The 17539-nt window shown below is 42.0% G+C and overlaps 1 protein-coding gene across 1 annotated transcript; it reads right to left on the bottom strand.

Annotated features, from left to right (window-relative positions):
• Nucleotides 1-2833: 2833 nt before the first annotated feature.
• Nucleotides 2834-17191, bottom strand: LOC100424037 (putative inactive cathepsin L-like protein CTSL3P). The gene is given in 7 exon segments (XM_015118028.3): nucleotides 2834-2992; nucleotides 7547-7612; nucleotides 7614-7641; nucleotides 16459-16652; nucleotides 16859-17005; nucleotides 17110-17146; nucleotides 17148-17191. Coding segments are annotated over 7 exon segments (675 nt in total).
• Between the last annotated feature and the right edge of the window lie 348 nt (nucleotides 17192-17539).

Below are 17539 nucleotides of genomic sequence, written 5' to 3'. Positions count from 1 at the left end.
TCCCAACGCTGCCTCTGCCACATCCTCCCCTGCCCTGTCCCTGTGCTCTGGGTGCCTGCGGTGATTAAGGGCAGATGTGAAGACAGAGCACGGGAGAGCTTTGACAAAGGTGTTTCAGGAAAAGGAGGCAGGACCAGCTGCCTGGAGGTGGGGAATGATGTTTCTAAGTAGGGCAAAATCAATACACAGAGAGCAAATTCATTATCTACTGGTATGTCCTTCTCAGCTTGAATAACTATTTTTGTTTCAACTTTTGAAATATTGCTTGGCTTCCCAACTGCTGGATGTGGCCCAATCACATTTGTGAAAGTGGAGTAGCCTCTCCCTACAGCTGCAACTCTTTCCCACCTAAGATCCAACACTTCTCATTTATTTTAATTTTAAAGAAATAGAGACCACTGTAAAAAAAAATTTTCCAAACAAGAAAAAAGTAACATATATGAAGGAAAAAATAAAATGTCAGCCAGCAAGCAATGTACTACTTTTTGTGGAAAAGAAAAAGAGAGAACAAGAAAGCATATCTGTATTTGTCCTCAGGTGCATAAATAAATTCTAGAAGGACACTAAGAAGCTAACAATAGATCCCAGCACTTTGAGAGGCCAAGGCGGGCAGATCATCTGAGGTCAGGAGTTTGAGACCAACCTGGCCAACATGGTGAAACCCCGTCTGTACTAAAAATACAAAAAATTGGCCAGGTGTGGTGGTGGGCACTGTAATCCCAGCTACTCAGGAGGCTGAGGCAGGAGAATCACTTGAGCCCCAAAGGTGGAGGTTGCAGTGAGCCGAGATCACTCCATTGCACTCCAACCTGGGCAACGAGAGCAAGCCTCCATGTCTCTCTCACACACACACAGACACACACACAAATAACAATAATAAAAAAACTAACAATAGATGTTGTATGGGTGGGCTGGGGACTGAAGTGGATAAAAAGTTTTTACTGTCCACCTTCCTGTATTTGGGAGATAGGGGTTTAAATTATGTGACTTTATTTTCTATTATAAAAAATTTTTGCTCAAATAAAAAAACTGATTCACAAAATAAAACATAAAGTAAAAGTCAGTGTTTCCAACACTGTTCCCATTCCTTCCCATTGGAAAGATAATGGTTACTATTTTAATACATATGCCTCTGGGCTTTCTCTGTATATAAACCTATGTTCACCTATTAAAATACATAGACATAGTTATTTTATCCTATTTTGGCTTTTAATGGGATCATACTATGCACATTGTTCTGGAATTTGCTTTTTGCTCTCAGTGGTATATGAAGGATACATTTCCATGTTTATACTGATGGAATCATAATTAAATTTTCCCTATTGATAAACACTTGGATTTATTTAAAAATCTGTAAATATGTGATGTATTTAATATTTATACTTCTATGACTATTTTTATGAGATGGAAATGGATTTGCTAGGGCTGGGAATGTTTCCCTTAAAAATAATGAGCAATTCCAAGTCCAAGGACAAGAATATCGCATCCCTTTATAACAGTAAACAAGAGGACCCATTCCTGCACACTCTCACCAACCCTAAATATCAGCAACTTCTACACTTTTGAAAAAGTCAACGGTTTGAGATAGAAAGAGATCTTGACTTGCCTTGCATCTCATGGGCCCTAAGAGGGCTCAGCTTCTGCTCCTGGTGTGCCTCTCTTGATGCTCACATATGAGAACAAAGAAGGCCCTAGCTGGACTCCATGGAGGGAGCATGGCTTCCCCTCCTCAGTCCTTGACTCAGAAGATTTCATCACATCACAGGAGGAGCCCTGAGACATCAGTGTCATCTAAGACAGAGGTGGAAAATGGAAATGGTGGTGGGGGGGGCTAGGGGCTGCAGGAAAGCACCCATGAATGCTGACGGGGGTCTGGAGAGGCAGTGAGTGTACCCTTGCTAACTGAAGGGTACACTCCTTACTCCAAAAAAAAAAAAAACATCAGATTCCAAAAGGTGGTCACAATGGTGCACCTATCCATGGAGCAGATTTGGCCGCCAGCTACACCCTGATCTGAAACAGTAGAGTCTGGTTGCCCAGAGAAATATATGTAAGTGTCAGATTTTGGCTTCTATAGAAAAAAAAATCCCTTATGTCCAAAATTCTAATTTTTAACTAATTTTTTTCTTGTTTTAAGTTAGCCTTTTATGTTAATGTTGACATTTCAAAATAAATCTTAATTTTCAGAAAGCTCATAAAGTGCTCATTTTTTCCTCACCTAGACTGAAAATGAAAGGTTACAAAAGAGTAATGATGAGTTTTCCAGGAAGGAAATATTAGGAATTTGCTTGTTTTTGTTTTAGCATTTATCTATGTGCATATAGACACATTCGGAGTAAAATGAAACTTAAACCTAGTATTACACTGAATGACTTGAAATGGCTATTTTGAAGGTGACAAGTAGTCAAATGTCAGCAATGCCGTATCAATCAATGAAAAGCTAACCAGCACTCTTGCCTACTCCACAGCCAGTTTATGTTAAAATGTCCAGACCTTTCCACAGGAGGGTGGGAACAATACCACTGAAGTGCTGAGACTCTTGTGAATTAGTTTGTTTGTTTTAGGATCTGATTCAGGCTCTGGCTCCATCTCTGTTTTGCTTTGATTACCAACATGGAGGGAGTTTTGGTAGCAGCCTAAACCAAGGCAAGCAGCTGTGTCTCTAACATGAAGTGTCTGCCTACAGGGGCCATGTTTCCCAAAAGTTTCTTCCATTTCAGAGAAGCCTTTTTGGCTCTGATTGTGAACAGTGGCTAGGCACTGACAGGCAAAATGTTCTGTTACCCTGAGGTGTGAAACATCACCTGTTTGGTGAAGTAACATCCCATAACTGCTACACCTGGGCCTCTCCAGCCAGATAATTCCTCATGTCATGGGGCCAGTTGTCTTCATTGTGATCCTCGTCCCTACCACTTAGCATGTGCAGAACATCCTCGATAAGATGATACTGCACTTCATGCTTCCCAGAATACAAGGAAGATGAAGAGTACAACTGATCCAGTCACCTGTTAGATCTGTACATTTGACTATGAAACAGAGCTCAAACATACCTGTAAATCTGAGCCTATCCAGCCCACACATGGTCGAATAAACTCATTGCACCTCACCATGGAGCTTCACAATGGCTATTTCTGTTGCAACAGAGGATGAAGCACATGCTCTTTCCAATCAAAAGATGTTGAGAAAGGCTCCAGGTCTCCTTGGGGATCCCAGAATCAGACTGAAGACTTGCAAGGGCCTTTGTTGACCACTGAGTCAAGCTCCCCAGAAAACTTTTATAGAGCCCTTGACCAGTGAACAACCATCAAGTCTCCAAAGATCTGGGGAATTTTCAGACTCCAGAGAAAATCCCATGGATTAAGAGATGGGATTTTTGAAGACTTTCATAAAGAAATTCTCAAATCAAAACACACTTGAAATTATCATGAGAAGACTAATATACAATTTTGTTCCAGTTGGTCATCCTTAATAAAAGTGATTTCAGGTGAGCATTGGGTTGAACCAAGACCATTTTCTTCCATTGTTGCCATTCTGATTTCAAATTGCACCTTGCTGCTTTATATCCTCTTCAATTCTATCTTGCACCAGATAGAGGCAGAATAGAAAGAAAATGGGTTTTAACAAAACCCATTTGTGCCAACTTGAATAGTAAACACCTGTGCGAGGAAAATCTCAGGCTTCCTCTAAGATTTCAGTAGGGTTCTCCAGTTAATAGGCAGGTTGTCCGTCTTCAGTGTGTGACCATTGTTGTTTGGGAAACAAGATGTCTTTTCCACTGGAAACCCTGCACCAAATTCTGCATTTTCTCAGTCTTTCCCTTATAATCCATCCTTCCCAGCGCACTGAAACATAAGACACACTATATAATCAATGAACAATTCACAGGTGGCATAAAATGCCTTGCAGATACACAGTACTTTAATTTCTGACACATCCCCATGTAGTAGATAATGAATATACTATTATTTATATTTTTCTATTAGAAGATCAGAAGCACAGACTGTTCAAATTACTTGACCAAGCGCACACAAGTAACTTTCCTTTTGTGTTTCAATTATACAATTGCTTCATGATTCTTTCTTCTGATGGTTGTTGTGAGGAGTGAATGGAATCAAATCAAGTCTGTGTGGAAAGTGCATGGGATGTAGGTTCTTAATGTAGGCTGTTCTTAATGCAGGGTGACTATTGTTAGCATCTATTATTTGTGGTAATGATCATAATGATGATTAATGTGGTGGAGAAATAATAATATCTTGAATTAATGATAATAATAAAGTTGAAATTAGAACTCTCCCTGCAAAGGACATGGAAATTACAGCAACAAATTAGATCACATTTTGCCTATAAAATGAGTTAATTAGTAAGTTGTGAAGAAATGCACATGCTAATTCACTACAGGTAGGAGCACACAATGAAATCACATTTTTTCAGCAAGTAGATGCATTTTCAAAAAATTAGTTTTATAGTACTATTTGCACATCTCTATAAAGATACACATGCAAAGATATAAAGTACAGTATTATTTGTACATGAAACATAAAAAAGTTGAAATACTCATCAATAAGAGAAAAGGAGATTGTTAAATGATTTACAATAGGGTCAACAATGGAAACTCTAAATGTATTGACAAAGAAAGATGTCCATGGTACGGTATTTAGATCTAAAATAGAAGAGTTTTGCAGTAGCTCACTCCTATAATCCAAGCACTTTGGGAGGCTAAGGTGGGAAGATCACATGAGGCCAGGAGTTTGAGTCTGTGGTGAGCCATGGTTGCACCACTGCATTCCAGCTTGAATGAAAGAGCAAAACCATAATTCAAAAAATACAAGTAAATAAATAAAATAGAAGAGTTTATATTCCTTGATGCCACTTATGATCCTAGACATTTTGCTGTAACTTTTGATGGCAGACAGAAGATGGATTCTTCACTCATTCTGTTAACATGGATGTTGTGCTTCCTGAGAAAGAACACTAAAGTGGTGATAGTGTTTGAATTGACACTTCAAAAGCTGCAGATTTCTAATAGCTGCACCATTCTTGTGGTGACCTGTTCTCCCTGAGTGGGAACATCAGCCCTTGATTTGGAGCTCTCCATCAGGACTCATTGTGCTGGCGCCTGCAGTTCCACAGTGCAGTGATGTAACTTCTTGGAAATGGAAACCGGACCCAGGTTACCACAGGGTGAGCTAGAGCAGAGCCAGATGACAGATGGTGGCCCCTCCTGATTAGGACAGAAACCCCTGAGTCAGTGAGGCACATTCCATCAATGATGAAGGGCACCAGGTAGCCCTGGTCAAATGTCTTTTGAGACAATATGTGAACTTTTATGTAAAGTCTTCCAAGACTTCTTTTTTCTTATGAAATCTAGAGAAGAGGAGGTAGCCACACTTTCTCAGATTCCCTCTATTAGGGGGATGGAATGGCGACATGGAAACCTCACCACTCAGGGACCCACAAATGAAAAAACTGCCCAGAACGTTCGTTCAATGGGGAGGAAAGGAGGTGCAAAGTTTATACGTCATTCAAAGGAGAAATTAATTCCCACTTACCGCCCAATTTGACTGTAAGCTCCCCCAGCACAGGGAATGTCTCAGTGTTGGTTCATCATTGATTCCTCAGCACAAGACCTGACTTAAAGAGACTCAATAACATTTTTCAGAATGAATGAATGAAAAAACACTGTTGCCTGAATTCAGCCATGGTGCTGCCATGATCACAAATTCCCTGCCCTTTTCACCCCAGCATTTCATCCCCTATTCCTGGGTGGAACAGAGTGGAGACTGCAAAGGAGGAAATGGGGTCAACACCCAGTTCCACGGCTCTGGCTAAGGGCTAGCGGTTAGGGCAAGGCTTAATCATTGAAAACCTGGTCTCCTCTGCCAGTGTCAAATGAATCAGGCCTAAACTGATCAAGACCCTCTGCCTCACTCCTACCCTCTCTTCTCTAGTGGAATTGGGAGAATATTTGACAGTTCTATTACCCTTCTCGCAAGACTTCAAATTCATTCATGGTTCCATGTAGAATTCCCAGATAAGAAAGCTTTTGAGGACAATGGAGTTAAGAAATGGAAGAAACCTGGCAGGGGACCTTCCTGAATGAGAGGGAATCAGCTCTTTTGGTTTATGATATTTGTGGATATTTCCCTGAATCGAGTTAAACACCTCCCTAGTGCATTACAGTAGGATTTTAGATGAGTAGGAATGGTGAAACAATAAACATGGTCAATATACAGTATCTCAACGTCAACAGCATTTGTTGCAGTATTTGTGTGCCTTTGGATTTAATGTCATTTCTCAAGAATATGTCCATTTCTGAGAGAAGATTCATGGATATGACTGGTATATTAATACACATATTATCTCAATTAATTCTTAACACAACCTTATGAGGCCACTGGAATTATTTACATTTTATAGTAGACAAAACCGAGGCTTGGAGACGGTATGTCATTAGCCAAAAGTTTATGCTTACCAAAGATGAGGATGAAATTATCTACATTCCAAAGCCAATATAAATTGGACAGTACATTGGATCAGAGTATACTGATGTTGCTTCTATTGGTTTCTCATTTTTCCACTGAATCTTTTAATGCAGACAGGACTGTAATATAGAAAGGTTTTAAAATAGAAGCTTTCAAATATTCTGTAATTTTAGTTATCAAAGCTTAGTATTTCCAATAAAATATTATTTTTCACTATCTTATCCATCTCAATCAAAATAATAAATTAGAAACAAGGCATACATAATTTTCACTTCTACAATCCAAAAGAAAAACCAAAGAAGTAAAATAGAAATGAAAGTTCAGACAAGTATCCAATTTTCTTGCCTTTCATCAGTTACGTGGGAAGGTAAAATGGCATAGCCACTGTGGATAGCAATCTGGTAGTTTCTTCAAAAGTTACACATATACCAATTCCCCTTCTATGACTATACCCAAGAAATTGATAAGCATATGCTAATGCAAAAATGTATGCACAGTTGTTCCTAGCACATTATTCATTATAGCCAGAAAAGTGAAAGCAATAAAATGTTCATCAATTGATGAATGGATTAATATTCATACAATGGAATACATACAGTGTATTCATGCCATGCAGTATTTTCAGCCAGGAATGAAGCACTGATACATATATAATATGAACAAGCCCTGAAAACACGATGCTACATAAAAGCAGCCAGACACAAAAGATCCCATATTTTATGATTCTGTTTACGTGAAAGGCCCAGAATAGAGAAATCTATAGAAGCAGAAAATAGATTATGCAAATGAAGGTAGAGGGAATTGGAACTAACTGTGGGCTATGGTTTGAATTTTTTCTCCTAAATTCATGTTGAAATTTAATCCCCCATATGGCAGCACTGAAAGACGGGCCATTTTAGGGATGATAGGAGCATGAGGGCTCTGTCCTCAAGAATGGATTAATCCATTCGTGGGTTAATAGAATAATGGGTTATCATGGGAATGAAACTGGTATGTTAATAAGAAGGGAAAGACAGAGTTGAGCTAGCATGTTAGCACACTCAGCCCCTTCACCATGTGATGACCTGTGCCACCTCGGGACTCTGCAGAGAGTCCCCACCAGCAAGAAGGCTCTCACCAGATGCACCTCTTGTGACCTTGGACTTTCCAGTCTCCAGAGCTGTAAGAAATAAATTTTGTTTCGTTAGGAATGACCCAGTGTCAGATATTCTGCTGTAAGCAACAGAAAACAGACTCAGACACTGATTAATAAATACAGGACTTATTTTTGGGGTGAGGAAAATGTTCTGGAGTTAGATGTGGTAATAGTTGCTTAAGATAATGAATACACTAAAAACCACCAAATACTTTAAGATGATGAGTTTTATGTTACGTAAAGTATATCTCAACAAAATAACGCTATATACAGGCAAGAACTGCATAATGACATGTCAGTCAAGGACAGACCACATATATCATGGCCAATAGTGGTCACATAAGATTATAACGAAGCTGAAAACTGCCTATCACCTACTGGCATCATACCTGTGGAAACGTTTAGTGCTGCTTACGTATTTGTGGTGATGCTGGTGTAAACAAACCTACTGTGCTGCCAGTCATATAAAAGTCTAGCACATACAATTGTGTACATTATATAATACTTGATAATGATAATGCACAACTATGCTATTGGTTTATGTATTTACTGTATCAGACTTTTTATTCTTATTTTAGAGTGTACGCCTGCCTGTAAAAAGAAAATTTTAGATATAAAACCACCTGAGGCAGTTCCTTCAGGAGAGATTCCAGAAGAAGGCATTATTATCACAGGAGATGACAGCTCCCTGCGTGTTACTGCCCCTGAAGCCCTTCAGTTCAATAAGATGTGCAGGTGGAAGACGGTAATACGGATGACCCTACCCCTGTATAAGCCCAGGCTAATGTGCATTTGTGTCTCAGTTTGTAACGAAAAAGCTTAAAAAGTAGAAATAAAAATTAAAAATTATAACAATAGAAAAGCTATAATAGAATCACCCGGAGGTTCCTGAAGACTCGGATTGCAGGGCCCATTCTGTGAGTTTTTCATTCAGTAGGTCTGAGACAGGGTTCCATAATTTGCTTTTCAAACAAATTCCAAAATAGTGCAGGTGCTACTGATCAGAGAACCACCTTGGAGAACCACTGCCCTAGGAGATGAGGGCTCTTCTATGCCCCATTTTACAGGTGATTGTGGAAGACACTTCTTTCTTCCTCCAACTCCACCAAGCCATGGACAATTAATTCCTTGATGACATTGTCCTCTAAGTCAAAGGTCCCCAGCCCTCGGGCCGTGGACCCCTACTGGTCCATGGTCTGTTAGGAACTGGGCCACGCAGCAGGAGGTGCCTGGCGGACAAGCAAGCATGACTGCTTTAGCTCCACCTCCTGTCACACCAGCTGCAGCATTAGGTTCTCATAGGAGCATGAACTCTATTGTGAACTGCGCATTGGAGGGATCTAGGTTTTGCATTCCTTAGGAGAATCTCAGTAATGCCTGATGATCTGAGGTGGAACAGTTTCATCCTGAAACCATCCCCCCAGTCTGCGGAAAAAACGTCTTCCACAAAACCAGTCCCTGGTGCCAAAAAGGTTGGGGACCACTGCTCTAGGTTCATACAGTAGCTTTTTAGATCGGGTCCTGCAATTTAAAAACCTTTTCCTCTCTCTTCAGTCTTCACTTTCTGGACCATTGTCAACTCAGAAATTCTGTTCGGGTGGTCTAAGGCTGAACACCGATTCTTTTTTTTCTTTGCATTCCTGTTGTTAAAATCCATAGTCTGTGAGATAACAATACCCCTGGCGATAGAGGGGAAATGTCCCTGTAAAGAGAACACAAAAAAGATTTTTAAAAAATGCATCACTCCCCTTGCATTATATACACCACAGGTCTGCAGTTACAGGGCAGGGGTCAGAATCTGATACTCTCCTCTCCCTTCCATCCCACCTGCTCCAGCACCTGCTCCAGGTGAAATAACTCAGATGTGGGGAAATCTTCTGCTAGAGAAAGGGGTGGCTGGTGGTTCCTACCAACCTGAAATAATCGAAAAGCCAGAATCTAGTTAAAGAAAGGTTGAGGACTCCAGCCAGGAACACACTTCCAAGTTTCTTTGGGGAGTGCTCAAGAGAACAAAAGAGAGGCCTGAGTTTTTAAAGAAAAACAAAAGGTTTAATCAGGAGAGTGAGCAATTACAAAAGTTGTTCGTCAGGAATTCTCATTGGTTTACAGAAGTAACACTGGTTAGTGACTGGCTACACATTGCGGAACTATAGAGCGTGTGGCGTTTTATGGCTACTTGGCATCAGTTAATTTAGAGCCTGCAGAGCAAGTGTCTTCAAGAGATAATTATTTGGCTTAAGGGGGAGTGGGACATGACTACTATTACATTTTAAATGCCTTTCTGGGCCTAATCATGTAAAGGGGCTCTCATTCATTGGGTAAAACTCAATGGAGAGTCACAGAAAACAGGAAGTGCTTTTGAGGAAGTTTTGAATGGAAGCAGGTGAGAGTTGGGAACTGCGTGTTGCGGAATGAGCTCCCAACTGGGTCCCTTGGAAGGGGTGTGGTGTCTTGGTTGCTGCTCCTGTGAACTGTGGAGAAGGTTGTGTTTTGCATAAATCATTCCCTGTGGTGCTCCTGCAAAATCCTAGTGATTACCAGCCCTCAGTACCAGGTTCCATACACCCCTGCAGCACTGCATTCCGGTTTGTCCGGAGTTCTACCTCCTGAGATCAAATCCTGGCTTCCTCACTGACTAGCCCTGTGCCCTTGGGCAAGCTCCGTAACCTCTCTAACCTCAGCGTACTCATCTGTAAAATGGGGATGAGGGTTATCCTGATGATCAAATGCCATAATACATGACAAGGTAAATGCGGTGTTTGGCACGTAAGTGAGCAGTGTGTTCCCAGTTGGCCACTGGTTTCAAGAAGCCAAAAACAGGTACAGTGAGATTTTGGGTGAGTCTTTGGGGGTTCATCCCCACCTGTTTTTCTTGTTTATCTATATTTTTGTTTTTTATAATGCTTGTTTTATTTGATTTTTTATGTAAAAATTATTGAGAAGCAACAGACAAAACTGCTGGAAGGGCAAAGGGTAAGGTCCTCTGAGAATGGTTGAAAACAGCCACGAGCAAGTTACTCATTGGAAGCACTAATGGGAGGAAGCCAAGCCACCGCAACAGCAGGCTTACTGCTCTAGGGGGAGGTGGAGAGAATGGGGGACATTATTGGTTATAAACCAAAGAGCTAGTGGGTTAATTGCTCTATCTGGTAAACATTTACAGAGTCTGCATTTGTATAACAAATCAATGGCTTTTCATCAAATTATGAACAGGTGAGGACATAGAGACTGGAGTTTGAGGGCAAATGTTCACTCACAATGGTCAGTCCAAGAAAGTGATTTTTGATGTGCTTTTTACATTTCTGAGAATATGCAAGAGAAGGGGAAGAACAAAAGTTTCCTAGATGGGCCACTGGTTGGCAAGCTTACATTTTAGCCAGAGATTATGCCCACCATTGACCTAATTCAGTGTGTCCCCACATATATGGAGCTCAACGCACAGAAACAACAAGAGAGTAAGCAATGATCGTGGGAACTGGTTTGGCTGACAAACCCCAAGGGCATAGAACTATAGAAGTTCCTTAATCCTACATCAAAGCATAGAAGAGTGCTCACCACAGGCAGTGTGTTGACATGGCTCCAGGTCCCATTTATGGCCCTGCATCCCTAATCTGTCCATCTCTGCTTTAAGACCTCAGGTGAACAGCGCCCCCACCCTCCCCCTAACCCCGCCCCACCTCCCCCGCCTCCCCCCCCGGCCACCCCCAGCCAGGTCTCAAGGGCTTGTCACATGCCCTGTTACTTTCCTGTGTTTTCTGACCATTCTATCTAAAATCTTCGGTGACATATCTTAAAATATGATCTCAAAAAGAGTGTTTCAGTGATACCGGGGCACACTAATCTTCCAAAACATCTTTAAGATGAATAATACCAGTGTAGGAGTAAAGGGAAAACTTTTCCTTCACCCTTCCAAGCTTCACTAAAAAGTCAACTCACACAAGGCATTAATTAGTTTAATTAGTTAGATTAATTAGAGAAAAGGCATTCAAATTTGTTTAACATGTATACGCGGAGACTTCAGAATGAAGACGCAACTCCCCAGTGGGATGCAGAAGCTTATATGCTCTCTTGAGGTTACAAAGTCAGGGCCTGGATCCTGGAAAAACAGGTTATGGGAGGCGGCAGAAGAGGATTTCTGCTGAGGGGCAATAAACGATGGCCAGGGAGAGTTCGATGGGCTTCAAGAACATACAGTGGTCTGGGACAAAGTCTGTTGGGCCCGCAGGGCAGACAGTGGTTTGTGACAAAACTCCGTCCAGGTTTGTCGACAGACTTCAGTTTCTTTCCTCTTAACATGAGCTCAGTTAATGAAAGCTCGGAGAGGGAAACAAAGGTAATTATTTTCCTCTTTGGTAGGTCCGGACTTTAGGCAGATAAGGCAGCTTCAGAGAACAAATTTACCCTACAATTTGAGAGGCTATTTCTTTTTCATTCTTTCTTAGAATTTTCATCTCTCTTTCTACATTCTCCATGTGTTCTCACTTGTTAATTTTTCCATTATCCCTTAGCATAGCAATCATAGCTATTTTAAGTTCCTGGTTTGATCGTTCTGACACCCATGACATATCTGATTCTTGTTCTGAGGCTTGTTCTGTCTCTTCAAGTTGTGCTTTTGTTAATGGTGGAGGATGTCTAGGTTCTTGGTGTCTTCAACAAAGAATTGGACAAAACCCACAAACGAAGCAAGGAAGGAATGAAGGGTTTTATTGAAAATAATAGTACACTCCACAGTGTGGGAGCAGGCCTGAGCATAGTGGCTCAAAGGCCCTGTTACAGATTTTGGGGAGTTTGAATACCCTCTAGAGGATTCCATTGGTTACTTGGCATATGCCCTGTGCAAATGGAGAGGATGAAGTAAAGTTACAAAGTCATTTACTTGATCTATACCCTATGGAGAGGATATTTCCTGTCATAGCTGAAGTGTGAATCGGCCTTATGTTTTCTGCCTCCAGACCCTACTTTCCTGCCTCACTTTTGGCCTTTTAGAATGCCTTGTAATTTTCTTTTGAAAGAGGAACTTGAGGTACGGTGAAAGGAGCTCTGATAAATGACCCTTTAGGAAAGTGGTGGTGTGGTTTAGAGGGAGGAGAAGCACTCCTTAGTCCTGTGAGTTGCAGTTTGTTAACAAGTCCGTGTCCCTGCACTATGGAATTCACAAGGGCCTCTCAGTTTTTCCCTCCTTAGACAGAAGAGAGTGGCCAAAGTGGGCTGTTGTTGGGTGCTACCCTTCTCCACCTGGAAGGCTAAAGCAGGCTGGAGTTGGGTATTTCCCCCCTCAGGTCGGTTAAGCTTTGATAAAACCCAAATAGGTTAGAGTTTGGTAAAACAGTGTCTCTTGAGTGTAGGCCTTATTAAGAAGAACAGAACGCTCTGGCGGATTCCAAAATTGTTACTTTTTCCGTCCCCAGCAGGAATCATAAGGGAATTCTCAGGTTTTCACTTTGAGAGCCTGGTGGAGCTACTGAAGCTATGCAACCTGAGGGCACCCCCAGGACCAAAGCCAGGATCGAACCCAGGGTTGAGTTTTAATGCTGAGATTTGTCCACACCCTGCCTCTGGCAGTTTGTCAGTTACAGCTTGGTTTTTCTTACCAGGCGCTGTTCCTGCAAAGGCCCCTGGCCCCTGGCCACGGTCTCCGCCCCCGTGAGTTGCGATATTCCCCGTGATTCTCGGTATTCCTTTCTCTCTCCAGGTATTAGGGCAGCGGTCTGCTTCATGACTTCGCTTGTCTTAGGGTTCTAAGAAGAGTTGTTGATTTTAAAATTTATTCAGGTTTTTATTTGTTAGTAGATGTTTACAACTTCCAAACTCCTTCCATGCTGTAATGGAAACAGGAAGTCGCTGCTGGAATCTTTTTTCAGAATTACAGACACAAAGCCAAGAATTTGGTCTTGTTTTTTACCTATATTGGACACCCCTGAGTGCTCGGTGATTCGCAGTTTGTGCTGCTCTTGAATGTGACTGAAGAGGAAAGAATATAAAGCGCCAGGGAAAGAGCACGTCTGTTAAGAGCTCAACATACTGCCCGGGTTGGGGTGAGGGGAGTGTGCGTGGTCGTGGGGAGTGGGGCAGCGGAAGGGAGCAAGTGTTCCGGAGTTCTGAGCAGAGTCACTGCTCTGCATCCTCACCAAAGCAGTCTCATCACAACACTGTCCTGGTTTATCTCCTCATTGTCCATCCCTCCTTTAGCCCTTAGCAAAGCCCCCTCCCTGTTTCTCTTGGCTGGGAATGGTAAGTTGGAGCCAACAGCCACCATCCTCAGAGAGGTTCTGTGTGACTGAGATGAGGGTGGAGTGCCCTGGAGTCCAGCTGGGCAGTGGTGCTTCCTCAGGCCTGTGCTGTGTGATGGACCCGCTGAGCAGCGTCTGCACAGATCTCAGGAATATCAGTCCTCAAATGAGAGACTCGCCTTTATCAAGTTATCTGAGGACCCTCTGTTTCTCCCCCTCTTCCTCCTCCTTCTTCTCCTCTATCAATTCTTTAACTTTTTTCTTGAACTACATACTTTCTGAATCTGTTATCTCATGAAAATAATGAATGCTCGTTACTCAAAAATTGAAATAATACTGCACAAAGAGAAACTGCCCCCTCATGCCCTGTCCAACATACGACAGCTATGGACTATTGAAATCGAGATCAGATGCTACTTGCTTAGACCGGCCCTGACCCCTAGAGGGAAGCACCTTCCTAGTGTGTGCCCTGACTGTCCCCGGCTCCCTTTAGAGCCTGCGCAGTGCTGCACTTGCCCGTGGATTTGTGCCAGGTTTTGATTTGCTTGTTTACGTGGGAATAGGAGCTCCAGAGGAAGAAGCCCTGAGTATATGCTTCATTTGTATGTCCTCAAGGCCATCACAGCACCATCTCATAGGAGATGCCCAATAAAGACTTAAGCATAAACACGAAAAAAGTCTTTAAATATACGAATTATGATTTTTGTTTTGTTTTGTTTTGAGGTGGAGTCTCACTCTGTCACCCAAGCTAAAGTACAGTTACTCGATCTCGGCTCACTGCAACCTCTGCCTCCTGGGTTCAAGTGATTCTCGTGTCTCAGACTCCTGAGTAGCTGGGATTACAGGCACTTGCCACCACACCTGGCTAAGTTTTGTATTTTTAATAGAGATGGGGCTTCGCCATGTTGGCCAGGCTGGTCTTGAACTCCTGACCTCAGGTGATCCACCCGCAAACAGTAAAACTTTGACAACAGTTCATATATCTGGATACTATGAACTGCAAGTTGTTCTACACACCACTAAAGCAAAGAGGTCAATCACCTCTTGGCTTTCCTGGGGAGATGGGAGGTCTGAATCTGACACTATCTTACCTGATCCTTCCCAGGAGTCACAAAGCCTTTCTGTCTCCAAAGCACTGGGATTACAGGTGTGAGCCAAGCCATAAGTAACAATTTATAAAGAGTTATGAAGTATGTACATTCATGGGCACATTAAGCATAACCCCATGAATGCAAGTACTTAGCCGGGCGTGGTGGTGGGCACCTGTAATCCCAGCTACTCAGGAGGCTGAGGCAGGAGAATCGCTTGAACCCAGGAGGCGGAGGTTGCAGTGAGCTGAGATTGTGCCATTGCGCTCCAGCCTGGGAGACAAGAGCGAGACCTCATCTGAAAGAAAGAAAGAAAGGAAAGAAAGAAAGGAAAGAAAGAAAGAAAGAAAGAAAGAAAGAAAGAAAGAAAGAAAGAAAGGAAGGAAGGAAGGAAGGAAGGAAGGAAGGAAGGAAGGAAGGAAGGAAGGAAGGAAGGAAGGAAGGAAGGAAGGAAGAAAGAAAGAAAGAAAGAAAGAAAGAAAGCGAGCGCACGAGAGAAAGGGAGAGGGAGGGAGGGAGGGAAGGAAGGAAGGAAGGGGAGAGAGAAAGAAAGAAAGAAAGAAAGAAAGAAAGAAAGAAAGAAAGAAAGAAAGAAAGAAAGAGAAAGAAAGAAAGAAAGAAAGAAAGAGAGAGAAAGAGAAGGAAGCAAGGAAGGAAGGAAGGAGAAAGAAAGGAAAGAAAAGAAGGAGAGAGAGAAAGAGAGAGAAAGAAAGAAAGATTGCATGTATAAAATAAACTATGTGAAATCTACGAACCCAAATATTTACATTGAATGTTTTGTACCAAATAGTCCATTCTGCTTGTATGTCATGTGGTTTTCAATTTTTCTTCCTCAACGTCTACAAACGAAAACTCTTACCTTCTTTTTTCATAGGACCAGTAGGAATCAAGAAGTCCGTAAATAACAGCAGAGATGGGTCCCACAGTTGCCACAGCCTTCATTAGGGCCTTCTCTTCCATAGGGAGTATTTGCATGTACCCAGTGTCATTAGTAGTAGAATACTTAGGATTGTACCTACAGGCTTTTTCCTTTTAAAAGTAAGGGGGGAAGAGACTTGATTACCACCATCCTCCCTCTGGACAACATGAGTTAGAACCACAACGCTCAGCACTTTGCAGTTTAGGATTTCCCAGGAAATGAAGTGCTGTTAGTTGACTTGAAACTAAACATTAGCTCAAGTCTCTTGAACAGAACCTTAGGCTTATGATCCACAAGAAATTTTTTCACAATGGAGAAATGTGTATTATATGTAAAATAGTTTGTATATTCTCAATGTTATTATGTTTGGCTATTCTCTATGTTATATGTTCTTGCTGACATATAGCAAGAACAGCTGTATGTTAACCACATAATCATAGAACTGTGCAAAGGCTAATAATTTATAATGACAGCACTGACCGTTTGCAGATATAGATTCCACCATCTCAAATGTGAGTTCTGAAAAAAGTGTCGTTATCTCTGAAAGTGCTCCACTTTCCAAAAGCAGAGTTGGAATGACAGCAAGACAAAGAACTCCACTGACCTTTCTTTCATATGGATAGGATTCCTTAGAGTCCAGGCCTCCATTGTCGGCAACATACTGGAAGCAAAATAATGGTTCTGCAAAAATGCAGCCAACATTGCCTTGAAACCTAGAGCAGTCCACCAGGTCTGCACACTCAGTAAAACTAGTTTCTCAGTTTTCCGAACACCTGTCCTTCCAGAGCCCCGGCTGCACTAAAAGCATAAGAAGATGCACACTTACCCGGAAAAAAAGAAGAAAAAAGCTGTCATTCACAAAGCAAACAGCAAAACTTTGGCAACAGCTCATATATCTGAATACTATGAACAGCAAGTTGTTCTACACGCCACTAAAGCAAAGAGGTCGATCACTTTGTGGCTTTCCTGGGGAGATGGGAGGTCTGAATCTGACACTATCTTACCTGATCCTTCACAGGAGTCACATAGCCTTTCTCTCTCCAATCCACAGATTTGGGGATATCATGAAACAGAGGTTCCTGAAACACTTTCCCCTTCCTGTGCTTCTGGTATTTGAAGCCATTCACCACCTGCCTGAATTCTTCACTGGTCTTCAAGGAAAAGGAAATAAAATGTTGAAAAGTAAGAGATTATTTTAGTAAAGAACCAAGGAGAGGAAGCACAGAGTCCACACAGCAGTCCACAGCACACTCACCATGTCTCCAAAGGCACTCATGGTCATTGTGAAGTTGTTTCCCTTGGCTGTATTCCTGATTGTGCTGCTCAGTCATCTTCATGTTCTTCTCCCACACTGCTCTCCTCTATCCTTCTTCACTGTAGAGGCAAACATGTAACTGATGCTCTTTATTTCTACCTAAAACGCAACTCATGCTCACCAAGTGAATCTGCAGACAGACATGGAAGAAAAACTATGGCCAGGGAAGGCTTGACGCCTCTGGGAGCTGTTCTCCAAGCCAAGAAATGACAGGAGGGTATGCCCATATCATGCTCATAATCAGTGCCCTTAGGTTATTGCATTAGGTTATTGGTAAGAGCTGGCCTCTAATACCTACTCTGTGGCTACAATCTCCCAACATCAAGGACCATTCTCTCAGGCATCCCTTTGGATGGTGTCAGGTGCCACC

Source organism: Macaca mulatta, chromosome 15, assembly GCF_049350105.2.
Source record: "Macaca mulatta isolate MMU2019108-1 chromosome 15, T2T-MMU8v2.0, whole genome shotgun sequence".
Taxonomy (NCBI): domain Eukaryota; kingdom Metazoa; phylum Chordata; class Mammalia; order Primates; family Cercopithecidae; genus Macaca; species Macaca mulatta.
Note: the sequence above shows the minus strand (reverse complement) of the source record. Positions and strands in the feature narration are given on the sequence as shown.